We start from the raw sequence: 27,917 nt of genomic DNA on the forward strand, positions 1-27,917 counted from the left end.
TTCACATAAATATGTAAGTGCACACATTGCCTAAAGGCAGATTGTGTATAATACACTGCTATATTTAAGGTGTAAGAGCTACTTCATTACACCTTCCAGCAGAGTACCTGAGTACTTGTTAACTGAGAGATTTGAACGTGAGAACATCAGTGATTTGAATCCTATTGAATTATTCAGAAGTTATTCTCTTCTCATACACCTTCTATTCAAAGGTGTTTGGGTTTTGTGATACATTTCTTTTTAAGTGTTTGCTATTTCTGTTTGTGTGGTATTGTTACTTAAATTGCATGACAGTGTTCGTGCTTCTTGGCTGGATAACATTTTAGATATGATGATAACAGGTAATCAACACTCCTTTAATCTATTTTCCAGTGATTCCTTATCTGTTTTTTGAGAACATTTTATTAGGAGCTGCCTAAATCATCTTAAGAACTTGGGAATTACAACAAACCGACCTCCATACTTGATCACTTTTTTCATGTGTTGAATACTTTTACTAATAAGCATGATTTAGTTTACATAACTTAAGTATGCCTAAGGCATAGGAAATTGTCAAGAATAAAGAATATAAGATTTTGGGGAGAAATTTGCCTCAACATATTTAACTGTTCTCCAGTCTTCTTGTTAGAGGAGCCTAAACAGCTGCTTCCAGAGAAGTTACCCACAGAGATGCTGGGGCAGCTGAAGCCCAGCAGTGCTCCTTTGGTGGGCAGTGGAACAAGGCAGCTTTGTACCTCCAGCCCGGCAGTTCCCAAAACCTGAGTGAAACCTGGAAAAGTGGGCAGTTAGAAGGGGCTGCAAGCTGGCACCTACTTCATTCTCAAGGCTTACAGAGGACACCATGAGAGAGAAGGCTACGTGCTTCTTTCTGTCAAAGACAAGTCAGAGCACTTCCCTGCTCCTTCCAGGCCCTCTGTGGGGTCAGTTCCCAGCGTGCCCTCAAGGTAGCACCAATATCGCTGTTGACTCCTTCCTGCACCAGAGGCTTCCTGGGATGGAGCCAGGAATGGCTCCTTGCTAAATGCAGCCCAGCTCTTGAGCTGGTGGGTTAGGAGCACAAGGTGGTCACTTGCTCAGAAACTGAAAAGACCTTTGTAAGAATAAGAGTGAGAAGGCTTGAGTGAGAAATTGGACGTGTGCTTAAGAATCAGTGTAGAATACCAAGGATGTAGGTACTCAAATCTGGACCATAAGGTCACTGCTGGTGAATAACCTCAGCCTGGATTTAAGCAGATTCCAGCACAACTTTCTGCAGTGAACTGCTGCAATTACCAGACAGCAACTTAGCATCTGCAAATGGGAGACTCCGGGGCATTGTTGTCCTTTTCAGTTGTTTGGTCTCACTAAACAAGAAACATCTTAATACTTAATCTTCACACACACCAGGCTCTTGAGTCATTGTCAACCTCCCCCAGGGTAGTGCTGGCCAAGAGTCAATGGTGTTCTGCTGCTGCTGTTTGACCCCAGGTTTTAATCTCTTCTCCTTGGTGGTTAAGGTATGCCATTCTGACCAAAGCAACCTGGCCCTCATGGAAAGGAGAAGAGAAGCAAGGAGTCCTCCACCTGCTTCAGTCAGTCAACATGGATCCTGACCAGTACCAGCTCGGGAAGTCCAAAGTCTTCATCAAAGCTCCAGAGTCTGTAAGTGTGCCAGAAAACAATGCTTTAAATGTGCAACTCTTTGCTGAAATTAAACTTCTGCCCCCTCAAGTTGAGCATGATACCTGCTCAGGTGAGGCAAGTGTATAAAAGTCTAAGACAAGCTGAGCACTTCTATCATAGAGGCTGTGCAAAGACCACACTACATAAGGCCATTACAGGGTTTTGGCACTTAATATAAAGATAATTAAATGCATCAAGAAGAAGAAAAATGGGTTATGAAGATGATTTGGTATCAAGAACATTGGTCCTCTTCTTGTAACAAGAACTACTGATGAAGGTAGAGTAGTCCCAAGGGATGGTAAGGATATGTTACACAGTATGGAGTAAATCAGTGTTCCAAAATGACTGCAACTTGAAATCCCAAAGAGAATATTAGGGAGGCATCACAAGGCTAGTTTTATCCTGTGACTACTAAATTGTGCAAAATCTGTTGGAAAAGAGTTTTCTTACTTTGCTATTCAAAAAAGTTGTTTAAGGAAAATCTGTGCTCTACTCAGGCTCATGTATTCCTGATACAATGGGGCTTAGTTTGTGTAGCACATCTTGAGGTTGAGCATTGATTTCTTGGTGCTTTGTCTGAAGTTACATGCTAAAATAAAAGCTGAACACTTCCCTGGCTATCATTTGCTGTTCCAGGAACATATGTTTTCCTCTATAGAACAAAAATTCAGTCAATGACACTGCTGTATCCAATCACATGGGAAGATACTTGCTAAAGGCAAAAAAGGAATGCTTCTCCAAGTCATAATAGAAATTTTCTTGTTTCTACCATAAAGAGGGTAAGATATTGTTCAGGAATAATGGGATTTGCATTCCTGCCTACATCTGAGAGACATGCTTATACACCACAGCATATAGTGCTTGAGATGTTGGTTATTACAATACTTCAGGTGGCATATTGGCAGAGCAGAAAACTAATATGGGATTGATCCTACTTGGTCATGGCAACAACAGCCAACCAGTTCTGAGGGAGTGTGAGCTTTACCTGCTTCCTCTGGAACACAGCTGTGATTTCTTTCTGGAGATTATTTGGAGTTTTGTCTTATGAAGTTGGTGTGATTTCCTGGTGTCTGTCTTTTGTTCAGTAGCCAAGTGGCAAGTGCTGCCATGGGATTGATGGATCCAGTTCCCCTTCAGTCAGTTAATGATCTGTACTCCAGCTCGTTCTTTTGAGAGGACAGCATTGTTGCTCAGTGGAAGCATCTTCCCATCCTGATGCATTTTTGTGATGCTAAGTCCTGCTTGCATGGATATGCCCTTTAATGGTGTATCTGTGAGTTTTACTGAAGGGCAGTTCTGCAGGTTAGGACAACAAAGTTGACGGGAAATTATTTTTGGGGCTCTGTTTTAATTTTAATTTAAATTAATGCTTTCAATTATTGTATGTGTTTTTTACCTTTTTTTTAATGCCATGAAATCTCTTTTTAAATAAGTACCAAAATGAGTATGGGCTTTTCTTATTTTATGTTGAAAGTGTTTTTGTGAACTGAATATTTTAAAGAGTGATTTATCTTTTATTAAGAAAGGCAATCATCTTTTATCTTATACTACTAAAGTACTGGCTATGATTGTATTGCTTATGAGAAAAATAATCTTTTAGATGGTAAATGAAATTTTTTCCTTCTTCCACCAAAAAGAACACCTTTTGTGGTTAAAGATGCAAAATACTTGATTTGCTTGAGGGTGTAAGAGGAGGTTTTATAATACATATTTTAGGAAAGGGTTTATCCAGTATCTTTATTTCTGTAGCTTAAGAACTGTATTTTAGCTCAGTTATTTAGTTGAACTTGCTTAATAGTGACCTTCAGCTGCAGATGATAGATTATTTTGCACTGAGATTTTGCAATTAACATTATTGTTAGAGAAATAAATGATGAGAGACAGCATCAATATTGTCACTGTAACCTGAATTGCACAAGGGCTTGGTCTTGCCCCTGCTGCAGCTGAGGATGTTTTTGCATCAGGAGCTCTCATGCCTGTGCTGAAACGTGAGTGAGTGCTTGTGTTCAGGAAGAGATTTTAAATTTTTTTTAAATAAGTTTGCTGTAGATGGAGAATTGCCAACTGTGAAATAAGGTTTTATGGGTGGCAGAAAGGCTTCATTATTTACATTTCCATCCTACACCTGAATAAATAACTCTGTACAGGAGCAAGTGAGGTTTTGTGGAAATGGATTGCACCAGATCGAATTTCTTTTTTCAGATCAATATGATCAACAGTGTTTTTCTAGATTTGCATGCTTTAGAGCAGCAAAGTAAAAAAAAAAAAAAAATCCTAAACTCCAGGTTTGCTTCTCCATATACCCATTTTTACTAATTTTATCTCTTGAAAGCTAGAAGAAAACTGTGAATATTGTGAGTATTTAATGCACAATGCAGGGAAATAATAAGCAATAGTCATGTCTGTGGACTGATTAAATGCTGTAGTTTAGCCAAATGCTTGTGCTCTTTGTAAGACAAAAGCCTCATCTAACTGAAGTATGCAAAAGGCTAAAGTGAATATGCTGTCTCCTGCAATAATTATGAAATTGTTCTAATGCATTACATTTACATGTATTTTAATAGGACCTGGGAAATTCTCAAAAAAGGGGATGCACCTTCCATTCCTGTTTTAATAAAAAAGTATTGTCTCTTGATTTCTAACATTTTAGACCCAAAAATCTTACAATGTCATACTTGTGAATTAGGTCATAGTTACAAGTCCTGCAGACAGCTGACAACTTTCAGTGGTGAGAGACAGTGGACAGGGTGGGTATGAAATTCAGCCAGGGGAAATAGTTGCTTGTGAACAGTTGTGTTACACGTTGCACAGATCTCCACAGACGTGGTAACATTCTGACAAGAGAAGTAGGAATTTTGGAGAATGTGTGGATGAAGGCTGAAGAAATGGAGAGTGGAGAACCTTGTGTTGCACCAGTAGAGTATTTCAGGGAGAATCCATATTTCTTTCCTCTTCCTTCATCATGTATGGAACACAATGGGTAGATTGGTAAGAGCCACAGCCACTCAAGCATCAGAGATTGCTTCCAGAAAGGCTGCCTTAACATTCCAGTCTCAGATCCCACAGCTGGGAAAGAGGCACCAGCTTGGATCTAGAGTGAAATACACTGGAGAGTTGTCGTAAGTAAAATTCAGATTTTCTTCACTGTCTCTTTGTACAGCTGTTTCTGTTAGAAGAAATGAGAGAGAGGAAGTATGATGGGTATGCCAGGGCCATCCAGAAGGCCTGGAGGAAGTACGCTGCCAGGAAAAAATACGTGCAGATGAGAGAAGAAGGTAGGTCAGAACTTCTGATGGCAGGGCCTTCACACACACATGGCTCCTGGAGCACAAATGGGGACACAAAGGGGAAGGAAATCTCTCCCTCTCTGTAGGCTAAAGTTGCATTGAAGGTATGATGCAGGTATCTCGGAATGATTGCACTTTGTTGGACCCTTACAGTACCACTGATGAGATTGACTGTTGTGCATTCACAAATCTCTTGGACTGCCCAGTGTTTTACTCTCAGATCAAAGCCAGACTGAGTAGGACAGACAGCAGAGATGCTGCAGGGGAGGCAAAAAAACCCCAACTTCCCACAGTTGTGCAGAATCTGAATAATCTGTAGGTGATAAGATCAATCCATGGACTCTTTTGGGACTTAGTTGTATGGGACCTGGGCTGTGTGAATAATCATGCTAGGTTTGGAAGGGTTAATCCTTAATCTCTAGCAGTGAATGAGCAATTTCTTAGTTCCAGAGGTGCTCCCAATTAACCACAACTACTGAGATTGCCATCAGTGTATTTCATTAGGAATGGATTTAATGATAATAGATATCCTTATCTAAATGATTAGCAGCAGTGCTTCACTGTTTTTCCATATTAGAAACAATTTGGTTATCACTTCTCAAGAAATTCTGTGTGGAACAATGCTCTTTGAGAGCATGGGTTTAGGAAATTTCTTAGATGCAATTAATCAATGTTTATGTTTTGTATTTAAGCATCAGATCTGTTGCTGAACAAGAAGGAGAGAAGACGGAACAGCATCAACAGGAATTTTGTGGGAGATTACATAGGCATGGAGGACCACCCCGAGCTCCGCCAGTTTGTGGGCAAGCGGGAGAAGATCGACTTTGCAGACACTGTAACTAAATATGACAGACGGTTTAAGGTGGGTGGAACAGCAACATCCCCTAAAGACGAGTTCTGCTGCGAGTCAGAGTTGTCTTCATCATCCTGTCCCAGGACCTGCCCAGCTCAGGGTCACAGCACACAGGACACGGCTGTGTATTTTCCATGTTGTGTTTCAGAGCGTGAAGCGAGATCTCATCCTCACTCCCAAGTGCATTTACCTGATTGGGCGTGAGAAGATAAAGCAGGGCCCAGAGAAGGGCCAGGTGAAGGAGGTCTTGAAGCGAAGGATAGAAGTGGAGAGAATTCTGTCTGTTTCTTTAAGGTCAGTACCTGGAATATATTTTTTACATTGACAGAGCAGTTTGTGTAGGACAGGGAAAATAAGTTGATGGATGAAGTGGGAATTGGATGCTTTCCTTTTGAACTTGCTTGCTTTGGGTTTCAGACTTGCTTCAGTAACCTTCAAATTTCCAATTTATCTCTTGTCACAAAGTCTGCCATTATTGAAGAGAAGAATTATAGTTGTAACTTTAATAGCACATAGTTTTTTGCTAACAGTAATTACTGTAAAATGACTAAGTAGTATTGTTTCAGCTATTCCATTATCAACTTCAGAAAAAACGCAAACTGTTCTCGGAAAGCAAGGCTCTATAATCAATGGTGCTTGGACTTTGTTATATTTTTTAAAATTAACCATGAGTACTCTGCAAATGTCATTATAATGCTGGCTGTATTTACTGATGACATTTTAAACTGGATGGTGTATGCTCTCATTTCCTTGCAGCACCATGCAGGATGACATTTTCATTCTACATGAACAGGAATATGATAGTTTGCTCGAATCAGTCTTCAAAACGGAGTTTTTAAGCCTCTTATCTAAACGATATGAAGAGAAAACACAAAGAACACTACCTCTGAAATTTAGCAATACGTGAGTTACGGCTTTTTTCAGTGGGCTTTTAGGGATAAATGTTTTATTCTTGCTGCCAAGGCAAATGAGTGAGTCTAAGTTGTATTTCATTTACAGTAACAGGAGGTAGCACAGTGTGAAAACCCTGAATGTGCAAGAAGACCAGACTTTGTGCTTGCCAAGTTAGGATTTACCAGGGCCATTTGACACTTCCCACTGCACGTGTCCATGGAGGGCTGCCTTTGTTCTCCTAACCATGGACCAGGGCAGGGCCTCTGCACAGCTGCTGCTGGCTCCTGGCAGGAGCAGGGAGCATCCTCTGCTCCCTCCTTCACCTTCACCTAGGAGTGCAGACATCTCAATGAAGAGTTTGAAAGAGTTCTGGGCACATAATGTAGCAGTCTGAAATGCTGAAGTTTGTTGTGGGTGCAGGGGACTGCAGGGTGAAAGAATAATTCTAAGGAGTCCTCACTTAAATAAATGATATTGGGAACATTTTTTAGAAACAAGCATGAAAACCTAGAGCATGTCTGATGTGCAGTTTGGCTGTGAGGACATCCTGGAAACAATCCCAGCAAACCTGTGCTTTCATTAATACTTCCACCCCTTAAGGAGATCAGCAACAGCAGGCCAGCAGAGGCACTGGTGGCTCAGGGCTGACACATCTCCTATTTGGACCTTTGCACATTTTTGTTCAAAGCTCCCTGTCCTCTCCAGGGCATCTTAAACTTCCTTTGAGAAGCTGTACCAGGAAAGTTAAAATGTCCATTAAGAAGAACATTTCTTTTAAAAGAAAAGAGGTGGTTATGTTGGCTGGGTCACTCATGGAATGCAGATTCTCAGTCTAAGCTTTTAATTTTATATTTCTAAATTATCTACTGCAATACTGCCTTGATTTGATGTAGCAACTGGATTTTTCATTTGTGTGTTCACACGCTTCTGTCAGACTTGAAGTGAAGCTGAAGAAGGAGAGCTGGGGGCCCTGGAGCAGTGCTGGTTCTCGACAGGTGCAGTTTATGCAAGGCCAAGGAGATGTAGCCATTCTCAAACCAAGTAATAAAGTGCTGCAGATCAGCATTGGACCAGGGCTACCAAAGAATTCCCGTAAGTATGAATTTCCTCTAGAAATTAGGGGTTTATAAAATCAGAGAATGGTTGACTTTATCAATGCTTTGCTGTAGCCTCACCATTTTCTTTATTAATTTCTCTGTAACACACAAAGATCCTAAGGATACAACAGAGTTCCTTGCTGCTCTACAGCTGTGAGTGTTCTGGGCCTTGTTTACTGTAGTTGCAAGGCTTTGCTTTATATCCTGAGGCTGAACTGGATCACAAAAGGGAGAATATCCCCAGATCATCCTTTTTGCACCTAATGCTTTATAACAACCTGGCGAACCCTGCAGGAGTCAGATTCCTTATTCCTGAAGCTCAGCTCTTTCTGATCACAGAACAGGGGTCTGGCAGCCAGCAGGCCTTACCCAATTAATGTAATTGTGAAGGTGTAACAGAATATTGCTGGTTTCTTCTAGGTCCTACTAGACGGAACCTTACCCAAGTCAGAGGATATTCCAGTAGGTCTCAAAATCAGACTTATCCTATGAGAGCTGCACCACCTCCTCCAGGTAAGTCCTCTTAGCTTGGGCAAAACAGAATTTCAAATGAAGGCTTTTGGTTTTCTCGCAATTTTTACCCATTAAAAAAATTACAGTAACAGTTTAAATTTCTCTTCAAAAGATCCTGTCTGGAAAGCATCTGTTTGTAGGCATTTTATGAAGTGTCTTGCTAGATATTCCCCTGGAGCTGTCCTGCTTGACTTGGATGGTGACTTGTTCAGACACTTGGTATAAAGCCACAGAATCTAAACCTGACCCTGTAGCCTTCTCCACTGTGAAGGATACAAGCTCTGTGCTTGTCAAGCCATAGACAATGCTTTGCAGTAGAACTGCTTTCAGGGCCAGCACAGCACAGAATGCAATTTGTGTCTCACTGTCCTGCCCTGTCAGACATGTTACAACTCCTGTGTGCCCAGGTGCTGGGACACAGCAGTTGTGCCAGTGAACGGCATGGCTCTTTCTGCCATCAGGGGACTGATGTCATCAGGGTGTTCCACTTCTGCCCTGAGCAGATATGATTAATTTTGCTTGTGAACTCACAGGGGAGAACAATATTCCATTGACCCAGCATTTCCCAAGAGGTTTTTTTTTACCTTATACTTGCAGAGTATTTTCTTTTTAACAAAGAGTCCTCTTTCAGTCAGCTGCTGTTTATTGAGAAGCACAATGCTGATGGTGGAAGTTAGGGGTATGACCAGTCTCCGTCACCAAATTAAATAGACAATTCCAAATCCTCATAGCTGTATGAATCAAACTGAGGACTCTGTCATCTGCCAGAAGTGGTAGTGAAGTGAGAAATTACTCTAAGAGCTGACCTGTCAGCAAACAGAGATAGTATTTGTCCAGCATCAGTTAAAGGATAGTCTGGTTTATATATTCAAAAACTGTTTTCAGCAGTTTTATAGCTAAAAGTGTAACTGCTGAAGTTAAGTGCTGTGTTGACCCTCAGGCATTGGGCTATGACATTTAAAAGGTGGGTAGAAGGCCTTCCTACAAACCTCTCTGTAGGTTACTGTAACATGGCTTTTTGTTTATCTGGTTGGTTTTTGAATTTTAAACTCTCTTGGAAAGTAGAGATTTGTTTTTCTACACATCCTGGAAAAACAAAATTGCAGACAGGTGTTACAAAAGAGGTCCCGTTAAAATGTCCAGACTTCCAAGGAGTTTGAAGCCATGTTATGATTTGGGCAAATTCCTCTTTGAAAGTCCCAAACAATTACCTGGCTTCTGCTATTTTCACATCTTGTTTTGAAATCAGTAGTGCAGTAGCTAAACAGAGTGTTCAGTACAAGTTCAGAATAACCCAAACCTTTGTTTATTAATCACAATAATGTATATGCCGTGCTGGCTTGCATTGCAGAGTGGGGTTTGCACAGGAGTTTATGACCCTTCAGTTCTGCCACAGTACCCAGAGAACATCAAAGCAGAGAGCAGCTGTTACAGGCAGTAGGGTTTTCCCAGGTGCTGTGATCATGAATTCTCCTCTCTGCACAGCTGTTCTTCTGCTAATGTTCAGCAGGCATCATCACAATGGCAGAGGAGAGGGTCACCCATATAATTGAGGAAACTGATTTTTAATAGAAGCATAGCTCTCCTCTTGTTCCATAAGAGTTTTAGGAATGAAAAGTACACAGACTTGAACTCTTTAGGCCCTAATACTGCAAGTAGCTCAGACATGGGTGGGTTTGCTTTAAATTCAAGTTACAGGCATAAATATTTATTTAAAGGCACATACCCATGTCAGTCCTAGAAAATTCAAACTCCTTTTCAACTATCAAAATAGCATCAAGGCATGTTTTTTAAACAAAACAATTAAAAAGCCCAAACAATCCCTACCAGCATGCTTGTTAAAATAGACAAGTATTTATAGTGACTTAATAAAAACAGTCAAATTCCTTGAGTATGTGGTAGACTGAGTTTGAACTTCAAAAGAAAAAGAAGAAATTCTGGCTAGCTTTTGATTAACCCTTATCTGGATAAAATGTTGTGCAGTGTTTTAGAGAGGAGTTGGTGGTACCATGTTAGATAAACTGGAACTCAGCTGAGAGCTAATCCTTGTACTTGCTTGGTACACCCAGGCACACGTCTTAAACCTTAAACACTAGAAACTGGGTATAAACATGATTTTGGTTTTGGGTTCCTTGATAGGTGAGGCTCTCTGACAGCTAAGCCATCAAAGGTTACCTTTACTGAGCTGGAGTTTGGACTGCATGCACTCACTCTTTATTTACTTCTAGGTCAGCAGCAAAATGGAGTAATAAATCCCCCCCAGTCTGCAGCCCATCCCCAGACCCCAGGAAATCAATGGGCCAATCAGAAGAACCTTTACACAAGTATGACACGGCCAGCTTTACCACGGCAAATGTCAGGAGGATCAGGCAAGATTTCACAGCAACCACAAAGCTTGGATTTCTTGAAAGTACCTGACCAAGGAGCAGCTGGGTAAGATTTTACGTTGAATCTGATTAAAAGATGTCAATTTTTATAAATAGTTTTTTTACACACTCAAACTGTTCATGACTGATAGACTCTGTGCCTCAGTCACCAGGTTGTGCTGTTGAGCTGTACTCAAAGGTACCATCCATTCCATCAGATTCCAAAACATAACTCCATCCTAGACCCGTAGGAATAAAGGTGAAGCAGTTCTGGTTTAATATCTTAAATTTGGATTTTGAAGGCCTTAAAAAAGTAGAAGGTTTTTCAGTGATCCAACAGTTTCTTCTTTAACTCAGCTCTTACTCCACTCTCTTGCAGAACATTAATGGAGTTTTACTGTACTGGGAATCTTTGAGTGTCACTTAATTGTCAAAGACTGCTGCCTATTCAGCAGTTCTAGGACAAAAAAATAAAGAATTTAGTTTAGAAGTAGTTTGCTGATGACTCCTGTGATCTGCATGAATGGAAGTTCTTGGAGCCAGCAAAAGTATATTTATTTGTAACCATATCAAGAGCAACTTTTTGTACAAGCAGCCCTGTCTCAACTGTCAGTCAGCAGACAAGCTCCTTATTGCAGATGCTCTGCACTAATTTACCCTGTTGGCCTAAGCATTCTTTTGCTGTGTGATCCAACAGGCAGATTATTAAGAGGATTAGTTACAATGTTAGTGAGCATTACACATCTCACAGTTACGAAATAGTAACATAAATGTGCACAATTGATAGATTTTTGAGAATTCAGAGTGCACAGGGTTCCTAAGGCGGAGCTTTCTAGTTCCTAAAAATGGAGCCCTTGAGCAGCATTAGGCATGTACAGAGGTCTTTGCAGTTTGTACTAATGGCAGTCATTTTATCCCCAGTGTCAAGTGTCAGCCATAAGAGATTTCAAGGCATATTTAGAGCATTTTTTTGTTTGAGATTAATCTTCAACTAAGAAAGAAATCAGAAGTAGTCACTGCAGCTTATCCTACCACTTGCAAACCCATCAGCACATGCTAACAGGCACATATACATCTTGTAATAACGTCCATGGCTTTTGGTGGTGAAATGTTCTTGTCACATGACAACTTCTTCCTAAACTCTTTTACTAATATTAGACTTTACTTTATCTTGAGAATACAGTTCATGTAACAATAAAAACACGTAAGCCATAGGATAAAACCAAACATACCAGGTGTTCTGCAGCAGTACCAAACTTAAGGAGGTACTCTTAGGAAAGTGACATTCCCAAGGCTGTGTGAGCATCATGAGCTCCTTTATTAATACACTGAAAACAAACAATGTAACTGTATTCAGCAGTGCATTTCAGACACATTTCTGTGCCTGGTCCTTTTCAAAAGGAAGCTAGAAGAGGTATGAATTTAGTATTTCAAAACCATAGCCATATAGAAGTAGATGTAATTTTTAAGGAGTAGAATTAGGTTTATTTTTAGCAAAGCTGCCAAGAAGGATGCAGTGGTACTAACAATCCAGTACACAAGACCAAGATTAAAATCAGCAGGCTCCCCCAAGCACCAAAACATCTCATTTAAAATACTGTAGTTCTATCGTAGCTGCACAAAAGCTGAGTTACTTTCCAAGACTTGTGCTAAATCCCTTCCTTTCCATACGTAGGTCTAGGTTTCACAACGTCTCCTATCCTGAGCAAAGGCAGTAGATGCTGAAGAACAGGAGAAAAATCTCTCTCCTTGTAGATACATTGAGAACTCAAGTGTTGTTATAAATCCATACTTCAAATATTATTTTCTGGTGCAGTTCACTGCAAAGTTAGAGGTTTATTGACAAAATTAAGCATAGGACTTCATTTAAGTGACTGTAACCCTGTTCTGCAGAAGCTCTGTTACATGACATGATCACAGTTCATTCTCTTCCACATCATTACATTTTTAGTCATTCAGCACATATATTATTAATTCTAAACTGACATACTGAGTCTAATACCTGTTCTCTCTTCCAGCCTTTATTAGCTGATGAGCTGGCAAAATGCATTTCTTCCCTCTTTCCCCTTCCTAATCTTTGGAGTGGTCACAGATGTGACAGTTTGTGCAGCATCTCCCCTGCTGCTTCAGAGTTGACTATAAGAGAACAAGTCCATAGATGGCCCTGGAATCTGAGGCAACTTTAAAAGAGATGCGAGTCTCTGTTACAGCTTAGTCACAAGAATGGTAAAGTAGCAAGCCTGTGAGCTAGAATTTTGTTTTTGATACTGAAAATTAAATCACTGGTGACACTGGGGCAAGGGGAGAGACACAGCCTAAGCTGTATAGGTATCGAGATATGCATGAACCGCATGTACACATTTGCTTCCATTTCAGCCTGGGCACTAAATGTCTTATAAGCATTTGAACTGCTGTTGGGAAGTACCTGCTCATCCATTTCCATAGGAAACAAACGGCAGCTCTGTCCCTTCCACGGGGCAGTCTCACACTGCTATTTTTAATAGTTGAGACATTAGAGAAAATCTGTTTTCCCTTGTTCTGTGCCGTTCATTAAAATGAACTCATTAAGCGAGAGGGGTTTGCTCAAGCTCAGGTTTGAGCCGCAAAGCCCACGAGCGCTGCTGTCCGCAGTGTCCGCAGGCAGACGTCGAGCCGCCCGCCGCCGGCCGGAGGGAGGCCCAAGCCGCAGCCCAAGCCCAAGCCGCAGGTGCCGCAGTGCCGCGCGCTCTACGCCTACGACGCGCAGGACACCGACGAGCTCAGCTTCAACGCCAACGACGTCATCGACATCCTCAAGGAAGGTACGGACACACGGTGGCACCTGGGCACTGCTCCTTGAGGGCCATTGCCACAAGGAGTTAGGACAGGACTCTCTGAGCCACCACACTTCATCTTCTCTTGCTGGGCTGGAAAATTTCTGTTATGGCTCAGGGGGCAGAGAAACTTCCCAGTCCAACCTCTTCACTCAAGAGCATGTCAGAGACAGACCAAGGAGCTGTCACTGGCTACTGCAGAACTGTACACTTAGTGAGACAGTAATTAGCCTAAATCACAGCTGTAGCACAAGAAGCAAAATGTAATTAACGGGTTCCAAATCAGGGTCTCCAAAGCGCCCTCCTCTAGGCAAAATGATGTGGCCAAAAGATGAACACACACCAAAAATCCTGTCCCGCTCATTCCTTCCCAGAAAGGCTCTCACTGAGTGGCACAGCTTTGTAAGGTTGCACCAAGTAGACAGAAGCGCTTCCCAGAGCCTCACTCCTTACCTTGCTGTCCTTGTTACAGATCCTTCTGGCTGGTGGACTGGAAGACTACGAGGGAAACAAGGTCTGTTTCCCAACAATTATGTCACCAAGATTTAAAAGACTGTCAAGAGAAGAACTTGTGTGAAGGAAGGTACCAGTGGTTGAAGATGTTTTCCCTTACCTTCAGGACATTATTCTTTCAAGGTCTGCCGTTCTCAGCAGTATTTTCACCAGTTAATTGTGTATGAGCAGGAAGAGCTACCCACAGACTACAGTCTTTGTCTCAGCACCATACAGCAATGAACTGACCAATTATTTATTATATTTAAAACCTGGTTTAAACACCTGGTAAGCGAACAATGCTCAACCATACCATCTTCCTGAAACACGTGATTTACAGTCTGGAACCAGGGACTTCGAAAGGGGTGTATTTAATAAGTGCCTTCAGCTGAAAATCAGTAACCTTTTTAATTGTCTACTGAAGATAATGTAAAATGCACATTTCCTCTAATGCAGATCATTCTGGGGAACGTGTTTATGAGTATGCTGCTACATGTCAAAAAGATTTAGGCTCATTTGGGATATTACCATCTGAAAAACTACTGTGATGGTCTATTTAAGTAATTCTGTACAGAGATGTAATGGAACTGGTGTTTGCAGGTGTGTTTAGGGACTCCAACAGGCACTGTAAGAATTAAAAACAGAAAACCACATAGTACTGTATGCTATAATGTTGCCTTCTTCAAGATTTATATTATAATATGGCTGGCCCATGTTGGATTTATGTTTAATACTCTACCTGTTATAGGAAGTGTCTTTATGCAGAGCTGTACATTTATAGAAATAGTTATATACTGTATATAAAAACGTTATGATAGAGACATGTATAAATGTATAATGCAGTAGTCCACTGTTCTTATGAAGTAGTACTGCTAGAATTTTTATGCCAGGTACTTACAGATATGCACTACTCCTCCTTTTAAATAGCAAAAGCACAGGTGTTACTGCCCAAGTCTGATTGCCTCCCCCAGCAGAGTGGCTGTTGTTTGCCCTGCAGTTCTGAGAATTCCTGCTTTGCCTTTTAAACCTCCATAAAATAAAACATGGGAAGATCAATTGGTTTGTTCTCTGTGAAGTTTGTTCTCACATCTACAAAACATTCCCTTCACAACAATGGCTTCAGGATTTTACTGCACTGACTTCTAAAGAAAGAATCCCTTTCTTCACTCCAAATTATTTTCCCTATGCCCAGATGAAGTGCTATGCATTTCCTTCTCTCATGTTAAAAGCAGTTAAAAAGCCCTGCATATGTTGGTATTAAAAAGTTGCATAAGCTTTAAGATGCAGCTAAAAATTTTGAATCCCTCCCTCCTAAAACTACTGCCTTGAGTCTAACTGAGGTACACAAACTCCATCTTCTATAGAAGCTGTTTCTGGGAGGCAGAAATGAGGACCTCACTCTAAGGGAGGAATAATATCCACACAAGGAATGAAGAACATTTTTCAGAAGACTGTTTGCAGCAAGTGCTAGGCTTACTTATGCCAGGGGAGAGAAAAATCTCCTGCTTGAGGAAAGAAAACCCAGTAGCTTCAACATCCTTCCCACAGGGGAGCACTGAGGTCTAGGGCAATTCTATAGCAGTGGGTTCTTGCCTTCTACACCAGAGCCAGCAAACTCATGAAGAGGAGATGGATGCTCAGCAATCACAAAATAGCTAGGTGGAGTTCAGGATAACCTGGAGACTATTCAAAAGATCTAATTTAACATTACTCATAGAAGATTAATTTAACATAGACATACATGAGGTATTGAGGCAGAAAAGTTGCATCACTTACATGCTTGTATTCCCTGAGCATACAGATACTGACACTTAGATTAGAAACAAAGACAAAAGCAAGCAAAGTGCCCAGGAAGTGACAAGAACTGCCTTTTGCTGGGTTTGACTCTATAATCCCAGGTACAGAGCTTTATTGGAGAAGCAGGGGAAGAAAGAAGATGTGGGCAAGTGAACAGGTAACTAAAAACCCAAGGGGGTTATTTTCAGGAAGTGGAGAAAGTTTCAAGGGCTGAACTGCTTTCAAAAGATCTCATGCCCACAGTTCCACACCTGTATTCCCTGCACAGTTGTCAGCATTACAGGAGACTTCCAGTTTTTCTACCTTAGCTCCCTTTTTTTAAGCACAGAGAGAAACACAAAATTTACAAGGTTAATGCCCGTTAAAGATAGCCTGCATCTTTACCCAAACTTGAAGATGGCTAACTACAAAAATAAATAAATTCCAGTATACCTTCTTGAAACAAGGCACTGAAATAAAGTACATATTTAGTGTTCTTTAAGGTACAACAAAAACAAGCACTATATGCCTCCTCTTTATGTTGAAAGTGAAAATAATAAATATAATGCAATATATAAAGCTTGGAGATTCTCTCTGGAAACAACCACAGAATAATCAAGCCCATTTAACTGCAAGTTGTAACAATTACCTATTTAGCCAAATGTCCCACTCGGACATTACATTGCAAACGTGTAAGTTGTACCTTAAAGAGTCACACTCTCAGTATTTAAAAGAAAGGAGTTTTATTTTTAGATAGAAAGCTGTATTACAAAGCAGATTTAAAATGTCACCTTCTGTGTGAGTCGGAACTGTGTGTGGGAAGCTGGAATGCTATGTACAAAAGCAGAAGACAAACAAAGTGCACACCCCATCAGGCCCTGGCTTCACAGGAGTGATGCAGCCAGATCCTTGATGATCTCACTGTTCAGCTGAGGGATGGTGCTGATGGTCAGTAGTTTGCTGCTTGCATACTTGTTCTTGATAGCCTGCAGAGTAGAGAACAGAGATAAAAGTTTCATGCATTCCCTATTGATGCTCAGGCAGATAATTTTGTGAGTTTGCCTGCCTGTTTGGAAAACAAGCAAGCAAACAAAGCTGGCACTGAACCAGTTTGCAAAGTAACAAGAACGCAATTTGTCTAAAAGGTTTTGCTGTTAACATTTAATGCAACAGCCTCTCACAGGTTTGTCAGAACAGCTTATGCTTTAAGATAACATACAGAGTATTTATCTAAGGAGCTACAATATGCAGCAAAACTATTTTTAAAACAGTAGTAGAGAAAGGATTTAAGTAGTTATACTTACAGTGTATTTGGTTAACTTCTCATTTACTTTGACTACATTCTTGGCCATATGTTTCATGGTCATCACAAGACTGTCTTCTGCATAGCCAGTGTAGTACTGCTGCTTTGTACCCTGCAGCAAAATGGTAACAAACGTGAGATCTGTGAAGGGGGAGTTGCTGCTTGAGGCACAATCACTCCAGGCAGCAAACAGCCTGAGCTTCATGGCTAAGCCTCAAGTGCTGGAAACTGTCGCTGTCAGTTTAAATGACAGATCCAGAGTAACCCGATGTGCAGAAGTCTGGACACATCAATTTCCAGGGCCATGCTTCTAGACTGAGCAGAGGATAAAAAAGGAATTATCAGCTGAATTACAACTCACTACTCACAGTCCACAACTTCATTATGCTACCTACGTGTACTGCAAGAATTACGAAAATCTACTTTTATTTACAGTGTAGTTTTCAATAACTCGATGCTTTAATGAGAAAAATCCCTTTGCACTCCGATATTCACACAGAAAAGGATTGTGATTTTTTTACTGGTACATTCCTTTTTCTACCTGCTACTATGCATCAGGCTTCCCAGCCATCATTTCAGCACCAGCAGATACCAACTAAACTCAATTTTTGAAGTACTATTTTATTGGTTCAATTCCACTGAGTGAAGAACAGCAAGTTTGATTAAAATACTCACCCATTTGTTATGTCCCAGAACCTTCTGAGACAGGCACAGTGCAGCAGCTGCGATCTCTGAAGGCCGGTGGTGAACCATGTCATAGTCTATCAGTGTCAGCTCCATCAGGTATTTCGCTAGAGTGTGCTGCTTAGCATCAGCCTAGCGGGTTGAGAGCTTGTTAATCCACAGTTTCACTTCACTTTAGCATAATCACTCAGAATTGCTTATTGTGTTCAAGAACAAAACAAAAATACCAAAACCTTTACTACAGTGTAAGGACCATCCTTTCTAACAGACACTCCTCTCAAAATCAAGACCAGCAGCCAGCCATTTGGAATTTGGACACAAAGTCAAATGACGAATTTTAACAGAAAACTGCAGTGTCAGGTACTGCTGTGCCCAGCTAGGAACATTAATGCTCCCTATGTAATGCACACTGAGGTAGGGGAACTGTAAAATGACTTAAGGAGAACCTTATTTAAGTTACCCAGTGGTCTGCTGAGGTAATTAAAGCCCACCTCAAGAGTGGACAGTCACTTGAATAGAATTACTGAGGTGGAGAAAAAAAGGGTTGGGTCAAAGAGGAAGCTTATCTTTTGATTCTTAAATAACACAGTATTTACAACCAGAAGTTACAAAGAACTGCAACACTGCTAGTGTTTTACTAGTAAGTACCCTGATCACCAAGATTCAAAAGATTAAAAGACAGGGTTCTTGGTTTAACAGTAAAATTATTGCCATTATGGCTGAACATGGCCGTCAGTAAATAGAAACGTGAAATACTAGTGGGTGCCACAGTGACATTGTCGTGTTACTCCACAAGGTGGAGTTTCAGAGCTGAGCATTTCTTCATCCAGCATTTTAACTAGAGGAGGTTAAGATCACATGATAAAAATGCTAGAAGCAATCCTGATGAGCTTTACCAACACAGGAAAGTGCTAGGTAATGAGGACAAGTACCCACCTCTCCAGCTTTTGATGCTCTTCTTAAGAAGTGAATTGGAAGAGGTCGCCCCAGGTCGAAGTTTAATTCTTTAAGAATAACCATTTCCATTTCTCTAATTTCATTACTAGTGTAGGCATTGTCGGTAATGTAAACAAAGTCTGCTACATCAGGAGACAGAATCTCTTCATATTTTGAAGCTACAAGCAGTGCTGTTACACCCACCAGCTGAAGCTTCTTGCGAGGTACTGGATAACTCTGCAACACAGACATTTAAAATGCAGGTCCTGAAGTGCCAATCCTAGATAATCAGATTCATATTTATCAGCTTAGAATACCAGCATAACAGTGTTCATCCCTATAAATGAGGTCTTCACTCTAGTCAAAGGTGTCTGTATAATGACAGGCTCAAAGAAGGCAGTGTCAGCCTCAGAGTTAAGATGCTGCACTGTAACTACTCTTACACACAGAGCAGATTTTGTAGATTGTTAGATTTCTAAAGAAAAGTTAAATCCTGAACTCCTTTACCAACACAGTAACTGAATCACTACTGAGCATGACTGGAAGGAGATCTCACCTGTAAGAAGCGATCCATGATGGCCACACACATGTAGAGAGTCTCCTGCAGGAGGCGGAATCTCGAGTGCACCTGGACGAGCCAGTCCACCAGGATGGCGCGCATGCGCCCGTTGGTCGTCCTCCCGTCCAGGTAGTGCGGGCGCACCGACTGCTGCAGCTGTGGGGACAGCAGGGTGAGCAGCCAGGCAACGCCCCTGACACACCAGGCCAGCCCCGGGCCACCCATCTCCTACCTCGAGCTCCCTCAGGTACAGGTAGATGTCTTTTACGTAGTCACTACACAGCTGGGGGTTCTCCCAGTCCTCAGCATCAATGTCTTCTACATTGTTGAGCAACACATCAGAGAAGGCTTGGCACAAATCCTCCTCTTGCATTGATACATCCATAGGGACAGGAGACGCAGGAACCTAAGCAATAGATCGTATCTGTTAACATACGGATTTACTGTTGTTCCTCTGTTTCCATGTTTCACCAGTTACTAATGCAGTTTCTTTAGATGGAAGCTGAAACTAAGCTTGGGCTCCAGCGCAGCAAGTTTTCACTGACATACCACAAACTGAATCCCAAGATCTTCTAGTAATTGCCAGCTAAAGCAGAAACTTCATCCAGTACTTCAACAGCTCATTCTGCCACTTGAATGTCAGCCTTAAGTACAACATGCATTAAACCAAAACCTCAGTACAGAGGCTTGGCTTTTTCGGCAGGGGAATGAGATACAGCCACAGATCAACTATTGTGAAGGTAGAGCTCAAAGTTGCAAATCAAATTAAAAACCAGAACAGTATCATCGCTTCCTACCTTTGGAACATCAGTTTCTTTGTTTGCTTGATTTACAACAGCTGGAGCTTTAGGCAGTACAATTGCGTTTGTCGTCTTGCTAGGTCCTCTCACAGGCTTTATCGATGCTTTGGGGCATTCTGTTTTCTGCAGTGAAAACAATCACTATTAGTGCAGAGCAGCAATCTAACCTCTCCCTATATAGATATTTCAAATGTTCCTTTACCTTAGATATGTGTGTTCCTCTTGTTGCAACTTTATTTCCTATTTCTTCTAAAGCAGCCCTTTTGCCAGTCACGTGAGCTTTTGCTTTACTTCTAAGGTCAGACACAGCATTCTCCATCCCCCTAGTGATCTAAAACGATAAAATTGCAAGAGTTTAAGAGTCAGAGACCAACAGCTTTCCAATGTCTGGCTCCATTACAGACTTACCACCACTGTGCCTGGGTACCTCTGTGCCTACTATGCATTATCAACCAGCTTTTACTTCCTAACCAGTCACATACATTCAGAGGAAGAAGTCTCCTCTCTAGGTTCAGAGCACTCTTCTTCTGAATGGTGGTGTAAAATTAGGCAATACACCCTATCTCATACTTTTTAAGGTCAGAGTGCTCACCTGCTATTTAACTCAATTATACTTACACTTTGTAACTCCAGCAGCGCCCCTCAGAGGATGCGTAAAGCAAGTTCTTTGTTACATATATTCCATGCAAATTAAAAAGCTATGCCACACACGCAAAATTTAATATTCTTTGTTATGCACAGCAATGAAAACACCAGTCTTCAGATTTTTCGTGGAGTTCAGGTTAAACCATTAGACAATCACCACAAAAGAGAGGCTCCTGTAGTCCCATCCTACACCTCCTCCTAAAACAACTTTAGTTTTTCTACTCCCGCATCCTCCCCTGCTCCGCGGGGGAGGCGCGGGCGGCCAAGGCCAGGCCGAGGCGGGAGCAGCGCCCGCGCTGCCCTAACGGGGCCCCCTCCCACCGCTGGGCCACAGCTCGGTCCGGCCGCCACCCCACCCGCCGAAGTACGGGGGGGCCTGGCCGGTCTAAGAGCCGAGAGCCGTCACCCCTCACCCCTACTCGGCCAGCCCGGGGCCCCCGCGCCGCCTGAGGGCAAAGAGCGCCGGGGCCCCTTGGCCCCCCACTCCCCCCCTTCCCCGGCTGCTCCTGTGTCGCCCCCCGGCCCGCCCGCCGCCCATGGCGGTACTCACAGGGGCACGGCGTGTCACCGGCAGCGCCATTGGCACAGATACAAGGGGGGCCGCGGCCGCCGCTCCACACAGAAAGGCTCCGCTCTCCAGCCAAACCGGTGACTGCTCCTTCACGTTACCGCGGCTCCCTTTAAACCCTGTCCTGCTCTACTATTGGACAACTTCGTACGATGCACGCGTCCGATTGGTCCGTCTGCACAGGCCCCGCCCCAGCAGGAAACGGCTGTAGCCGCTTCCGGTGGTGGCGGCGGGCGGCGCGGGGGGCGCAGCGCCTCCCTCAGGGCGGGGCCGATCCCGAGCTCACGGAGCGGGAGAGTTTAACCCCAAAATCCACCGGCAATCCCAACGCCTCCCGCCGCGGGCCGGGCAGTTACGGCCTCTCCCAGCTAGGAGCCGAAGAGGCAGCAGGAGGTTTAATAACGAGTCCGAGATTCAGGAACTTCAACGTTACCGTAGTTGCCTAAACGACAGAAAAGTTTACTTAAAATTCTTCTCCAGTCTCTTAAAATAAGGACTGAATTCCAAGGTTCCAGATAACTGCATTTAGCAGGATAATTAACTTCAACTAAATGCTTGATCCTTCACTAAGTTTTTTCTTATGCAGTAGCTGCAGTAATTAATACGTGCAAACAATGTTCACGGATCAAGACTTCCAAGAGCAAAACAAGGGAAGGGGGAAAAAATTGCAAAAGAAACAGATTTTGAATGATACCAGTCTAACATTTTATTTATTGCATACAAAAGGATTTCTTTTGACAATGGAATTTTATATGAAAAGTAATTTGATGCATACTGTTGAGAATCTTATCTTCAAAGATGCTGCAGAAAACTTAAGGCAATGCATCTAAGCATATAAAGCACAGTAAGTGGTGGAAATTTTCAAAATGATAAGCCTATTCCTTTTCCTTCCCTTAAATTATGGTAAAGTCACAACCTTCTGGAACAGAAGTAAGCTGCAGCTTTTTAGCCCCTGCAATAGCATTAAGATCAGAACACCGTGATTCCTGACAAATACCTAAGTGTTCAGCATCACATTACAATGTTATGCATACATTTAAAAGCAAGACAGTATCAGTAGCTATTAAATAACAAATCAATTCATGGATCACTAAAATACCTCTAGTACCAGGCACTCAAATTAGACCCACAAAATATTTCCTTAAAAATAAAAAAATTTAAAAATCCCCCCAAACCTGTGCTTCTCTGTCCTGTAAGGAAGCCAAAATAGAATCTATCACATACCCAGGGTCTCAGTTACCTCAGAGGCCCTGGGTTTTTTTGTCCCATATCTCTCAAGTACCTTCTTGGAAACTTTTAGAAATGAGTATTATCAGTCTTCAAGCATTAGTGGTCAATTAACTTCGTTTCAACAGTCACTGGAAAACACCAAGTGTCTGTTCAGTCTTTTCAGTTACTCTTATTCATTCTTAGCAATGAATAAATTCATGCAGCTTCAACTTTGCAGTCACTTTCAGTTTCCTACAGCCAGAATGTTCAAGAAGCTTAAGCATAAACCCAAGTCAGGTTTTGAAGCAGACCAATTGTGTTGCCTCTCTCCCATATCCCCCATCACACAAGCACAAAGTGGTTTTAAGTTCAGTTTTAGCAATGCAATTAAGCTTGAAAAGGTCCGTTTATCACACATGCTGGAATAAAATTTCTCTCTGTTTAAAGCCTCAGTGCCAGAGGTGTGAAGTTTGTTGCCAGCAATAGACACTGTACTTGCAAATGCTACTTACTAACAGGTAAAAAAAAATAAAATAAAAGGGAAGCAGCTTTAACCATACAGAAACAGGCATCAAATTAGTTAAGGTAATATTCATAAATGGATTTTTTTAGTGTAAACATAAGAGTTTATCTTCTAGGTTTACAGTAAACCATTTTACACGTAATCTGATCATGAAAGACAGAGACAAGAGAAACTGAAGGTATTTATTATTCAATCCACTTACAAAGCAGGTGGCTTTATGCAAGCTAATTGACATGTTCATATATGATCCCCAAGGAACATCTTTTCTAAGGTGACAGTAATACTGTCTCAATGTTTTTGCACATTTGCATTTTGCAATGTAGAGCACATTTATATAAACTATAATCTATTAGACATGAAAGAATGTTGATGAGCAACTTGAATCCTGATATGGATGAAAACCTCCTTCAAAGGCAAAATGTTAGTACATTATAACTTAATTCTATATACTATATTATGCAGCAAATCTTAACTATAGAAAATATTTCAATCAGTGATGGACTGTTGGTAATTTATAAAGAGGGAATCTATGATCAAGGCAAAAACTAGGGAACCATATAATTTGTGTCTCAGTTTCTACAGGAATTTACAGGCTTTCGACTTACTAATGAAAAATAAAAACAAGAGACAAGTGGATTTAGCTAACTTTATTAACTTCAAATCTAATAAAAATCCCAAGACAAGCCTGGAATTCTCAGAAATTCTATGAATTCATGTATATAAACCCAAACAAAAACCCTGCAGCTTTAAGTCCTTATTGAATGGTTTTGTATTAAAAAAAACACAAATTAACAAAACCCAAACAAATAAACAAAAAAAAAAAACACAGCCAAAAAAAACCCCAAAAAAACAACCCTCAATGTGCGCAGATACTTCAACTTAAGTTAGCAGAAGACCAAACAGATTCTAAGCTCTTTTTCCATGTCCCTAATAATTCTTTCAATCTGCAAGTATCTACAATCCAGCTAACTGAAATCAACATTTAGTGTTCACTAAGAGCTGTTTCACAGCAGCTTATATTTAAGTTAGGGATTCAAATTTCTAGACATAGAAGAAAATGATAAATACAATCTGAACAGCAGTCTAAATGTTTAATATTGACATTCAAATATATCTGCATTGTGCTGAAATTTTAAAAACAAACAAAAATCTGATCAGACAAAAACTCTGGTGATGAGTATGCTATATGTATCAGTTGAACTGAATATAATTCATATTCTGTTCCCAGTATTAAGGATGTTATTTGAATCAGAACTGATCTTGTAAATATACAGCAGCCATTTTTTCCTAATTAAGGAATGTCTCAATACATAATATTATCCTTTTCTAGATGATCTTTATACATTTAAACTAAAATATATATGATCGATTAAATTAAGGAATTCAAGGTTAGTAATGAGTGAAATCATACTTTCAAAGCTTGATACTACATAAAACAAACCAAAAAAGAGACCACACAATTCTATTTACTAAAGCAGCTAATCTCGCCTGCAAGTTTGGGGTCACAAAGCCCATAATATGTGCAAACAAATGCAATACAAGGAACCATGCAAAAATACAGTAATGAATTTAAAGGAAAAAAAATGTAAAACAAAACAAAATTTATAAATACACTGAAACTCAACTGTCTTCTACATAAACTGTAGGTCTAGCATTAGTTGTACCATATAGCAGAGCCAGCACTCTGGGTTCAATGCTTCCAAATCTGCGCAGGTAAGTCATGCCATCTTTGGTTGACTGAAGTACCAGGAAGGATGAGAGGGAGCGAGAGGGAGGACAAGAGTTCTGGAAAGCAGTGTCAACTTTCACTAGGCAGCTGAGCCTCAATGTCCACTCTGCAAATGGGGCACTTCTTGTTAGTAATCAACCACTGATCTACACATACTTGGTGGAAAAGGTGCATACATGGAAGGCGCCTGTCATCAGAACACAAAAACATTAGTGTTAATAAAGCATTTCCATATCAACAAACCCACTGGAAAAAACACAATGTGGGCTTTGCTACAGAGCTCTGCTCTGTTTCCCCACAGGTTTCATAGCCTTTCCAGCTGCACATGCATTCTGTCTCGTTCCAAAAAGAAACGGATATGGGCAAGGAAGTCAAGCACCAACTGGCTTCTGCTGCATTAGACTGATTTAAACCTGTTGGAGTTTAAGTAGCATTACTCCAGAAACACTGACAGTCCTGATTAATTCAGGCCATCAGCTTGGGCTCATAACACAGGCAGTCACACTATGGAAGACTGTGATAGAACAACCCACACTCTACTAACAACAGTACAGACTGAACAATGTGTATTTTCAACTGCAACTTGTTTTATTGCATTAGTTCAATGACAGTAGTTAACTAATTGTCAACCTAAGCACTACAGCAAAGCAGTGAACCAGATTCAAGTATGGTGTCAAAGACAGAACATTAACATCGTACTCTGATACTCAGTGTTATTTACCTGACATCTTCACCTTCCTCCAATATAGACAAACAGATGGTGCACTTTTCCTCTGTGTCTTCTTCTGTTCCTTCCTCCCCATCTTGTTTGCAGTGCAGTTTCCTCTGTGAGAACCAATCAGTTGTTACCTTATTAGTAGAGATGACATTATTGACAAACTGAGTAAAATCTGTTTTTGATACATATTCAACACATTATTTCTTTGAAGACATTTTGCAATATTTATTAAAATGTATTTGAACCAAAATTAATAAAAAAACAGCACTAGGAGCAAACCCAGGACATTTCAAATTTAACTACTGTTAATGACAGAAATCTACTGGACTATTAATTTCATAGTGCTGCAACCAGTCATTTAACTTATTGTCTATGTTTAAATATCTTAATTTCATTCATGTAGAGGCAAACAAAAATCCTTTCAACCTAGTGTCTTATCACTGTTTATCATGTATGAAAGAAGTATCATGTGGATAGGATTGTATCATATAATAGACTGAACTCCAACTGAGAGACAACCTCAATTGCCAAAATTGTGCACCCCAGTTCAAACCTCCTGGTGTTCCAGTCTTCCCCATGTGTTCAAAGAAAAGTTTAAATTTATATATTCCAAGCAGGTAAGCACTGTGAACAGCTTACTGCCAACATAAAGCCTTCTTTTGTGAGCTACTGCTGAAGTCTGAAGTTGTTTGCTATTACCAGCAGCAGTTTATTTCATTACTCACAAGGCTATGCATAGCTTAGGACAAGTTAATCATATCAAACCACTTTTTTTATCACATCACATCACAGCAGGTCTTTATCTAAGGAACTAATTTTAGATTTTCCTTGTGAAACAAGTGGCATAGTAAGCTTTGTTTACGATCCTTGAAATTTCAAGATACAGAAAACATGCCCTCTTTGAAGCTGAAAATTCTGCAGATTTAAGCTAACCATTAACAAGTTCAAAGAAATATTAGGCCACAATTTGAGAAATCCTCACCTTTTTGTATTTATGTGGATATGTGCATCTTTCTATAGTTCCCTGTGTTGCTCCACGATTAACGTTGCCTAGTCGCTCCTCCAAGTGAATCAGCTCCTAAAAATCATGAAGGAATAAACAGTGTAAAAACTATTATTTCAACTACACTGAGGAAGTACTAATTTTATTTTAAACCATCTTCATTTTTAGAATGACAAACTCTTATTTCCCAAATTAATTAAATATAGGCAAAGCCAAAAAGTATGTTGTGTGGGAAAAGTGATGGGCTTCTGTAGAAAAACCCACACAACACAGTCTGGTATTTTAAGTTCTAGGGAAATAATATTTTACTACAAAAAAGAGAGAATGTTTGTCAGCTAGGAATGGCTATCAGTATGTTCACACATACTGTGTCTAATAACGAAAAGGCAATTAAAATATGCTATGTAAATATTTGCTTTCTAACAGTCATTAAGGCTTTGAAGAAAAAAACAAGTTGCTTAAGTTGAAATACAATGGCTGATTTATTTTTCTCCAGCAATGAGTTTATTAGAACCATGAGATGTCACTGAAGAGGTTTTCAGTGGACTAGGTCATTAACTCTCTGCATCTGATACCTTTTATGATCTCCTGTTTTTTTCCTTCACTCCATTTCAATTCTGGCACTATACAACAGGACAGCACTGTTAGTGTGGCCAAGTTTCAGCCTCACTTGGAGGAACCTGGCACAGTTACTCAGAGACACCACTGCCCTCTCCCAGAATGTCATGGGACTACTCAGTCCTACTGATGGCTGGTGGGAGGAGCAAGATGAACTGTCAGGAAATTGCCACCTAACCTGCATTGTCCAGGGCACCCTCTCCTGACCAATTTTTCAATATGCTTTTGTCCCACTCCACAATGGTGAGGGCATTCTGTAAGTAAAGGGTATTTTCTTTATGATTCTTCCTATCTATATATAGAACTAGCTCTATCATATACCCTCCCCATATTCCCTCATGACACATTTTGACATATATCTAGTTTTATTCTATTACAAACCTCAAAATTGCCCCTGAAAGGGCCTCTGAATGATGTTCCATCCAATCCCGATGAAATGTAACGGATGTGAGGGTAGCCCGCCATGTCTGGTACCTATTCAAACAGCAGACGTTAAGTTAAACCTATTCAGAACAGTTCCAGTATTTTACTGTTCACTTTGAAAAATTTAAGTTCCTTTTGCTTTAATTGAATCACTTTTTATACTCCTCAGCCTGAGCATACAATTCCAACTGACAGCACAACACAAACACCACTCTGACACATCTAAACATAACCAGAAGCAAAACAGAAGTGAGACCAGATCCTCTCCTGTAACCTCTCCACATCTGCATTACAATTCCCAAATCTCGAAATCTCGACCTACATTATATAAACCACCATAATAAAGCCACCACTATTTTTGTAAACAGAACACCTAACATAACACAGCTACACAAAAAATTATGAAAAGGACTCGCTACAGATTCTCAAATGTAAGCTTTTGATAC

The 27,917-nt window shown here is 40.8% G+C and overlaps 3 protein-coding genes across 9 annotated transcripts in view; 1 reads left to right on the forward strand and 2 right to left on the reverse strand.

The window, feature by feature from the left end:
- Positions 1-15,033, forward strand: part of MYO1E (myosin IE) — a 76,700-nt gene extending 61,667 nt beyond the window's left edge. The window contains exons 19-28 of the mRNA XM_088172470.1: positions 1,497-1,641; positions 4,823-4,937; positions 5,642-5,811; positions 5,951-6,096; positions 6,559-6,705; positions 7,631-7,788; positions 8,214-8,306; positions 10,535-10,739; positions 13,304-13,473; positions 13,958-15,033. Of these exons, the coding sequence (XP_088028596.1) occupies positions 1,497-1,641; positions 4,823-4,937; positions 5,642-5,811; positions 5,951-6,096; positions 6,559-6,705; positions 7,631-7,788; positions 8,214-8,306; positions 10,535-10,739; positions 13,304-13,473; positions 13,958-14,034 (1,426 nt within the window). The 3' untranslated portion in view covers positions 14,035-15,033. The remainder of the gene's footprint in view (positions 1-1,496; positions 1,642-4,822; positions 4,938-5,641; positions 5,812-5,950; positions 6,097-6,558; positions 6,706-7,630; positions 7,789-8,213; positions 8,307-10,534; positions 10,740-13,303; positions 13,474-13,957) is intronic.
- A 1,446-nt stretch (positions 15,034-16,479) lies between these two features.
- CCNB2 (cyclin B2) lies at positions 16,480-21,687 on the reverse strand. Its single transcript, XM_014873997.2, has 9 exons — positions 21,231-21,687; positions 20,238-20,366; positions 20,033-20,158; positions 19,468-19,641; positions 19,233-19,391; positions 18,677-18,913; positions 17,732-17,872; positions 17,058-17,168; positions 16,480-16,739 (listed from the first exon to the last, which is right to left on the reverse strand). The coding sequence occupies exons 1-9, from the start codon at positions 21,258-21,260 to the stop codon at positions 16,638-16,640; spliced, it is 1,209 nt and encodes a 402-aa protein (XP_014729483.2). The 5' UTR covers positions 21,261-21,687; the 3' UTR covers positions 16,480-16,637.
- Positions 21,688-21,929: 242 nt separating this feature from the next.
- The window catches only part of RNF111 (ring finger protein 111), a 45,025-nt gene continuing 39,037 nt past the window's right edge, over positions 21,930-27,917 (reverse strand). For 3 of the 7 annotated variants that reach the window (XM_014873992.2, XM_014873993.2, XM_088172481.1), the window contains 4 exons: positions 27,430-27,522; positions 26,410-26,505; positions 25,431-25,558; positions 21,930-24,896 (listed from right to left, as the gene is read on the reverse strand). In XM_014873992.2, the coding sequence (XP_014729478.1) occupies positions 24,779-24,896; positions 25,431-25,558; positions 26,410-26,505; positions 27,430-27,522 (435 nt within the window). In that variant the 3' untranslated portion in view covers positions 21,930-24,778. The remainder of the gene's footprint in view (positions 24,897-25,430; positions 25,559-26,409; positions 26,506-27,429; positions 27,523-27,917) is intronic. The other 4 variants (XM_014873995.2, XM_014873994.2, XM_088172483.1 and 1 more) reach the window with 3 other exon arrangements.

The sequence above is a fragment of the Sturnus vulgaris genome, chromosome 13 (genome assembly GCF_052056855.1).
Source record: "Sturnus vulgaris isolate bStuVul1 chromosome 13, bStuVul1.hap1, whole genome shotgun sequence".
Lineage (NCBI taxonomy): Eukaryota > Metazoa > Chordata > Aves > Passeriformes > Sturnidae > Sturnus > Sturnus vulgaris.

What these genes read in the sequence shown, in the direction of transcription:
- CCNB2 (XM_014873997.2), bottom strand. Translation starts at nt 21,260, where the DNA reads ATGGCGCTGCCGGTGACACGCCGTGCCCCT. An exon ending in GAGCATCAAAAGCTGGAGAG is followed by an intron (nt 17,873 to 18,676) that starts GTGGGTACTTGT and finishes TCAACCCGCTAG; the next exon opens with GCTGATGCTAAGCAGCACAC. An exon ending in TTCTGGGACATAACAAATGG is followed by an intron (nt 17,169 to 17,731) that starts GTGAGTATTTTA and finishes ATTTTGCTGCAG; the next exon opens with GGTACAAAGCAGCAGTACTA.